This window comes from Leuciscus leuciscus, assembly GCF_965113295.1.
Source record: "Leuciscus leuciscus genome assembly, chromosome: 9".
Taxonomy (NCBI): Eukaryota; Metazoa; Chordata; class Actinopteri; order Cypriniformes; family Leuciscidae; genus Leuciscus; species Leuciscus leuciscus.
Genome location: NC_138733.1, coordinates 774,752 through 782,251, shown reverse-complemented (window position 1 = coordinate 782,251; position 7,500 = coordinate 774,752). Strand labels below are relative to the sequence as shown.

Here is a 7,500-nt window from a genome sequence, read left to right as displayed (position 1 = left end):
TTTACCACACACACAAATTCATACAAGCACACCCTGCGGTTCAGAATCATTTCCCTTCAGATTCAGTGATTCGGTTCATTCAAGTGATTCATTTGAACGAACACAGGCAAATACTCAGTTTAAAAGTCATTAACTTAACACTCATCCTTCCCCTCGCGGGTAAAATTATACTTTATTTTTTTTTTTGGTCCAAAAAGATTATTTTATTTTATTTTGATAATGTCTTTTTTTTTTTTTTTACTTTTTTAATGCAATTTTTTTGGGAGATTTTTTGTTGTTTTTTATTTTATTTACCTTTTAATTACTAGATTTAATCAATGAATAAATAATAAATAAATAGTAATTTAGAAGCACATTCCTCACAATCTTTCAACTTAAATAAAAAACTAAAAAAACTAAAAATAAAAAATGAAAATAACTCACAATTTCAAGCTTAAACCTTTTAATTATAAGCATTATAAATAATAAAATATATAATGTATATATATAATAATTTTTTTGGTAAAGTTTTAGCATTTTTAGTCAGAATTTTGAGCATTTTTAGGTTTTTCTATGTGAACTGAAGCATTCCTCACATTCCGTTCATTCCTAAGGGGTCAAATTGACTTGCAAGGGAAGGATTTGTTACTGTTTTAAATTTCAACTACAATACTCCTCAAAAAATAAAAAATAAAAAATAATAATTCCTGTATTCGTGGTTCAAGTACGACAAAAGTCCTCCGATGAACATTTTTTTTTTCAAAAATGTTTCGTGTCCCAATGACCCGAGGGAAGGATGAGAGAAAGAATGATGAACACACACGAGATACATACGTTTGCTAGTTTCATCTCCAGATCCAGAATCTCTCGAGACTTCAGCGTGGCGTTCTGAGCTCCCAGCATGCTCAGCAATCGCTCCATCAGCGCCTTATAGGACGCCAGAATCTGCCGTCATCCAGAACAACGTCCGTTATTAAACTAATGTCATGCAGAATCTTAGGATTTTATGTGTTAAATGTCAAACACAAAAGCAAAAGTAGCATTAATAAATCATGCTTTGAGGCTTTTATTGAGGAATTTCATATGATTTTGTCTCTGATAACAAATAGTTTTTTATATGATTTTTAATGTTTAAAATAAATGTATATAAACTAAATAGATATATTGTAATAAACTAATAAAAATGTACAAAAACTTTAAATAAAATGATTTTTTTATATATATTAATAAAACTATAATAGTGTCTGCTGTCTGCATTTTATTTGAACAAAAAAAATCTAGATATATTAATTAATTTAATTAATTAACCCTCTGGTATTGTTCATTTGGTCAAAAGTGACCGAACTTATTAACTCATAACTTTTTATTTTCAGCAAAATCAATGTAATATGTTTTTTAGAACAACAAGATACACGCAAATTAAAACTTTGAATAGTTTTGAATGTAAATATTTGGGAGTCATTATATATATATATATATATGTGTGTGTGTGTGTGTGTGTGTGTGTGTGTGTGTGTGTGTGTGTGTGTGTGTGTGTGTGTGTGTGTGTGTGTGTGTGTGTGTGTGTGTGTGTGTGTGTGTGTGTGTATTTGGTAACACTTTACAATATGGTTGCATTTCATAACATTAGTTAGTTAGATTAGTGTACATGAGCTAACACTGAAAACTACTTTTGAAGTATTAAGTATTATTAATCTTAGTTAATATTAATGTTAATGTTAGTTTCAACATTTAATAATACATTTACTAAAATCAAAAGTTGCATCTGTGAATATTGTTTAATGGACCTGAACTGACATGAACTAACAATGAACAGTTTATTCACTAACATTAACAAAAATTAATACATATTATAACAAACCTATTACTCATGGTTAGTTCATGCATTAACTAATGTTAACTAATAGGACCTTATTGTAAAGTGTTAACAATTATTTTACCAATTATTGTTATTTAAATGTAAACACTTGCATTTATACTTATCTGGATGTCTTATTATATACGTCAGTTGTTTGTATATTTAATAAAGCAAATCTCACATTATGCCTGAGTTACCGATAATACATATACATTACATATACTGTGTATAATTATTTTGTATATATAAAATACACACATATGTATGTATATAGTTAATATTTGCATGTGTATACTGTATATATATTTATACATAATTTATAGAATATATAAATATAAATATTTTATATATAAATAACCCATTTTTCTTAAATATATACATGCATGTGTGTGTGTTTATATATACAAAATAATAATTTTGGGTGTGATTAATCGTTACCCAGCACTAAAAATATAATTTCTTAATATTATGGTGAAATAAGACCTGGTTTTTATTATCGGTAACTCAGGCATAATGTCAGATTTGCTTTATTAAATATATATATCTCTCTCAGTGGGATTTCTTCTTGGCTTGTCGGATTAAATTTGTAGTTGCATTGTAGTAAAAGTCTGATGTCATCGGAGCGTGACAGAGGCACCGCTGTGACCTCATTATTAATGGACACGAGCTCATCTGTGACATCATCACCAGCTGTGACACGATCAATTAGACATGTGAGCTCACAGCGAGTGACAGATGGCCATCAGACAGACACACACACACACACACACCCTGAATATAAGTGTTCACACTATCCATCCTATACAGTGTGTGAGATTAAAAGAAGTGTGTCCCAAAGCATAGTGTGTTGAAATTGAGATTTCATAATTCATGAGATTATGACAAAAGTCCCTGTATGATCTATGGGTTTTCGAAGTGTGGCTCTGTGTTCACTATAACGGCTAATATTACCCACAATCCATTGCGCTTTGGAGGAGGAACTACAAACACAAGTAAAAAAAAATAAAAAACTACAAAACATGGCGGATATGCGCGACCGACGGTGAGAGGTTTAGATAAAGGTTTGAGTGACTAATCAAAGTTTAACTTGATATAAAAAATATGTATTAATGTTATCCGTGTTATATTTCATCTGCAATAACAATGAGGACTTTTATAAAGATCCGCTTGGCCGTTAACTTTTAAATGCATCATTCTGCATTAACATGAGGAGAGTCTCCGCATTAAAGACCCGCGACTGCACATCAATTCTGCATTTCTCTCTGATACAGTAGGAAATTAAATTAAATGTGGAGTTTTATCGTTGACAAGATGATTGACAGGCCAGTTTTCTGTGACAATATGATTGACAGGCCAGTTTACGGTGATAGGCTGAGAGAGCAACCGTTAAAGACGCTGTTTTATGACGGCATAGTTTGTCCCAAAGCTTGTCTACTCTTTTTCTACACACTCAAAAGTACGCACTTCTTCTTCACAAAAAGAGTACATACTTTTAAGGGCTATTTACATGCCACCGTTTTCAACTACAAACGTAAAACTTTTAATGTGTTTTGGCCGTTTGTTTACACGACAACAGCGTGTTGGGCGCCTGAAAACACAAAGTTTCGAAAGCGGTCTCTGTGTAAACAACAAAAACGTGAATCTCTGAAGACGATGACGTTGTGCACATGCGTATTACGTGTTTAATATATAGTGTTTCATCGCCACCTACTGGCTTGGCAACAGAATACAGCATCTTTTTGTCGTTTTCGCGGATCGTTTTGACAATGTTGTCGTCTGTACACATGGAAAACTCACAGGAAAACCTTCTCCGTTTTAAGCATATCGTTGTCATGTAAACGTACCCTTAGGGAGTAGTATAAGTAGACGAATTGAGACGCAACAGGAGAGACGAAAGAGTGAACTGCACGTATACAGCATTTAATTTCTTGGTTAATGTTAATTTCAACATTTACAAATACTCTATTAAAATCCTCACCTTCACACTGTCTTCATCTTGTCCCAGATACAGAGTTCGTTCCGGCAGAGTCAAACCCTCCTGATCAATCTGCAATCACACACCAGCTCAAGTTACTTTCAAACAAAAACAACACAATATAACTTTATAAATCTCTCCCTCACCCGTATGGCGTTGCGTGACGAGTTTTTATCGTCTACGCTGACAGTGAGCGAGAAGAACACAGATGTGCTGTACAATCCCTGAGTCTTGTACAGCATCTCATTAAAATCCGGGCTTGCGGGGGCGGAGCTACTGTCCCACCCTGCCCCTCTGGGCGGAGCTCCAGACAGGTCCCACCCACCACAGCTGTCAATCACCTCAGTCATAGGCCCCGCCCCTAGACGGTCAATCTCCTTCATGTTGATACAGGAGCGGTAGAATTCTTTCACCTGTGGGAGAAAATAATACGTTTTAAAAATATTTTGAACTTTGAACTTGAATAAAGTATAATTTATTCCCAATGAAAAATATTTTTTAAAAGATCTTTCCCTGGTAAAAATTTAGAAATATATATATATGTTTTTTTTTTTTTTTTATCAATCTGAATAAAAAATGAGACAATTGCAACAAAATATTAAACAAATTTAAATTGTTAATCCAATCACATGGTTTAAGTAAAAAATATCCAATCAAATGGCCTTTTATTGTGGCCAGCCTAAGGCACACCTGTGCAATAATCATGCTGTCTAATCAGTATCTTGATATGCCACACCTGTGAGGTGGATGGATTATCTCGGCAAAGGAGAAGTGCTCACTAACACAGATTTAGACAGATAGAAATAGGCCTTTTGTGTACATAGAAAAAGTCTTAGATCTTTGAGTTCAGCTCATGAAAAATGGGGGCAAAAATAAAAGTGTTGCGTTTATAATTTTGTTCAGTGTATTTATATATTTGAAGTGGATAAAAAAAGTTCATCAAAGTTGTCCTTAGACAAGAACGGGTTCAAAATTCATGTATAACTTTGATGAAAGGTTTTGATCCACTTCAAATGTTGACTACTGTGTGTATATATATATATATATATATATATATATATATATATATATATATACAGTATATATATATATATATTGCAAAAAATATGTAGATTTAAATCTATACCAGTGTTATTGTAGTATCGTTGAGATACTATTATAGTTTTTATTAATATAGTTTATATATTTTTCATTCGGATTGTAATGTTAGTTAAAAATTATAGGGCCCTATCTTACACCCGACGCAGTGCAGCGCCAAGTGCGACGCAAGTGTGTTTGGTCAGTTTTAGCCTGACGCAGTTATCATTTTCACGTCCTGCGCCACGCTGTTTAAATAGCAAATGCTGGTCTGAAAACGAGGTGTGTTCAGGCGCATTGTTGGAGTGTTGCTATTTTGAGGCAACAGAAATAGACTGTGTCATTGACCAACTGAAACCTGGTCTAAAGTCAATGGCGCAATTAATTTTTTTGTTATTTAATGAGCGCGTTAGTAATGTGCGCCTAAAGGCTAGGGTGACCACCATCAAACAAACCAAATGTGGGATGATTATAAGTTTGTGTGGGACAAAGTGGGACATTTTACCAACACTAAAACATAAACCACCCCTGTGTTTCTGCACCCTTCAGACTGATTATCTTTAAAGATGGACTTTTTTGTTAGGTTTTTTTATTTATTATTATATAATGTCTAACTTAATAAAAACGTTTCAATTCTGCCTTTCAGCTGATAAAAATGCTTTGTTCTTTAGTCCCTTCCAGAAAACACCATTAGTCTACATCACAGTGTAACATAACATGTCTTTATTTGACATGTCATTTAAATTCAACATCACTGAGCCCAAAGGCAGCAGGCATCATGCAGATAACTATTTTATAAACAGTTCTGACCAAGTCCAATTAAAATCCAACAAAATAAACAATGAACAAATAAAATATAAAACAACATGAAATTAGATCATTGACAGTCTTATATATTAAGAATATATTAAACCAAAAACTTTCATATTTTTAGAAAGGATGTGAATTAAAACAACCACAGCAGGCAACTAGTTGATAAATTCTGTTAAATTAAATAGTTTCATTTAATTAATTATTAATTATTTAGTTATTTAACACTTAAGTTTATTTTAATTGACCGAATTATCCATTTGTTTTCTGACAGGAAACACATGGAACGAATCACCGCTCCACATTTTGATTGACAGCTGTCACAACCTACTAGTGACCGTGTTTACTCCTTTCTTTTCAACCATTGGATGGGATTTTTTAAAAAGGCTGTTGTGTTTGTACTTCTGACAAAGCACTGTATATAGGTGAAAAACTACACCGCAAAAAGAACAAATAAAATGCTTTCTTAAAAAGGCAAAAGAACGCATGCACGTTTTCTTAATATAATAATTAAAAACCAATAGACCGATGAAAATGCGGGACATATTCTCAATATGCGACGGGCGGGACAAGGGGTGAAAATGCTGTGCGGTACAACGCAAAGCGGGACGGGTGGTCGCCCTACTATAGGAGGGTCCACAACGCGCATACACTCTGCTTATTAAACACACAGGGACGCACAGCAGCACACAAACATGGCAAATATTTAAAATAAAAGGATTGCAATGTAAAAGATTATTATTGTGTATATAAAGATATGGTGGAATCCGGCTTGTCCCGTAGATGGTCTGCTTGCGCACTTTTAATCCGTGCACGAGCAGTTCCGTTTGCGCTCTGACAAGCTGACAAGTTTGCGAACAATGCAAACAAGTTTTATATATTTAATTTAATTCAACATTTATTTAATTTCAACTAAAGAAAGTGCTTTTTATGGCTTTAGTTTCGGTTTTAGTTTCAGTTTTAGCTAACTATAATAACCTTGATTTATATAATTTATTAAAAAACATTAGAAATAAATACATACTTGAATACAATAAAATAAATGTCTTTTTTTAATTTGCACTATTTTAACCCTAATTTATTGCTTATATCTGTGGCTATTATTGATTGCGATGTATTGTCAACTCTGACATCCAAAAGTACATACAGTATTATCCAATGTTACTTTTCATGTAATATGAGCCCCAATGTTTGTTTGTTTGTTTTGTTTTTGTACATTAAATGTGTTGTTACAGATATTTGATGTACATTGTTGTGTAAGTGTTCAAGAAAATACAATAAAAACAGTATTTAAAAAAATTACAAAATTGAACAACTATAAAAAATATAAAAAATAAAAAACATAAAAAACATAAAAAACATAAAAAACATAAAAAACATAAAAAACATAAAAAAATTAAAATAAAAAATAAAAAATAAAAAATAAAAATATTTAAAAAATGTGTTTTTTTAATTAATACAAAATTAATAAAAAAATAAAAAATTAATAAAAATAAAATGTCTTTAAAGCAAGCATATATTCATGTGCAGTTGTACCTTCCTCTCGGCACTGTCCGGCTCGTTCCTCTGGACCGGCATCTGTAGGAGGCGCTGCAGCTTCTCCTGGTTCAGTTCCCCGATGGCAGTGATGATCCCGTAACTCAGTTTGTCGTCGGGAATCCCGTGTCGGCGGAGCCATCCTCCGCAGGCGAAGCTATAGAAGTCGTGACAGGGCTGGACGCTCGGGTCGATGTTCCCCTGGACGAATCGCGCGGCCCGGATCAGCGAACGCCGTTTAACGCAATCCTGCCTGCACTGCGAA

The 7,500-nt window shown here is 33.1% G+C and overlaps 1 protein-coding gene across 3 annotated transcripts in view; it reads right to left on the bottom strand.

Moving 5' to 3' along the window:
• Positions 1–7,500, bottom strand: part of ecel1 (endothelin converting enzyme-like 1) — a 113,881-nt gene that overhangs the window by 30,180 nt on the left and 76,201 nt on the right. For all 3 annotated transcript variants that reach the window (XM_082179996.1, XM_082179995.1, XM_082179997.1), the window contains 4 exons: positions 7,236–7,500; positions 3,959–4,225; positions 3,816–3,884; positions 814–924 (listed from right to left, as the gene is read on the bottom strand). The exon at positions 7,236–7,500 is cut by the window's right edge and continues 489 nt beyond it. In XM_082179996.1, the coding sequence (XP_082036122.1) occupies positions 814–924; positions 3,816–3,884; positions 3,959–4,225; positions 7,236–7,500 (712 nt within the window). The remainder of the gene's footprint in view (positions 1–813; positions 925–3,815; positions 3,885–3,958; positions 4,226–7,235) is intronic.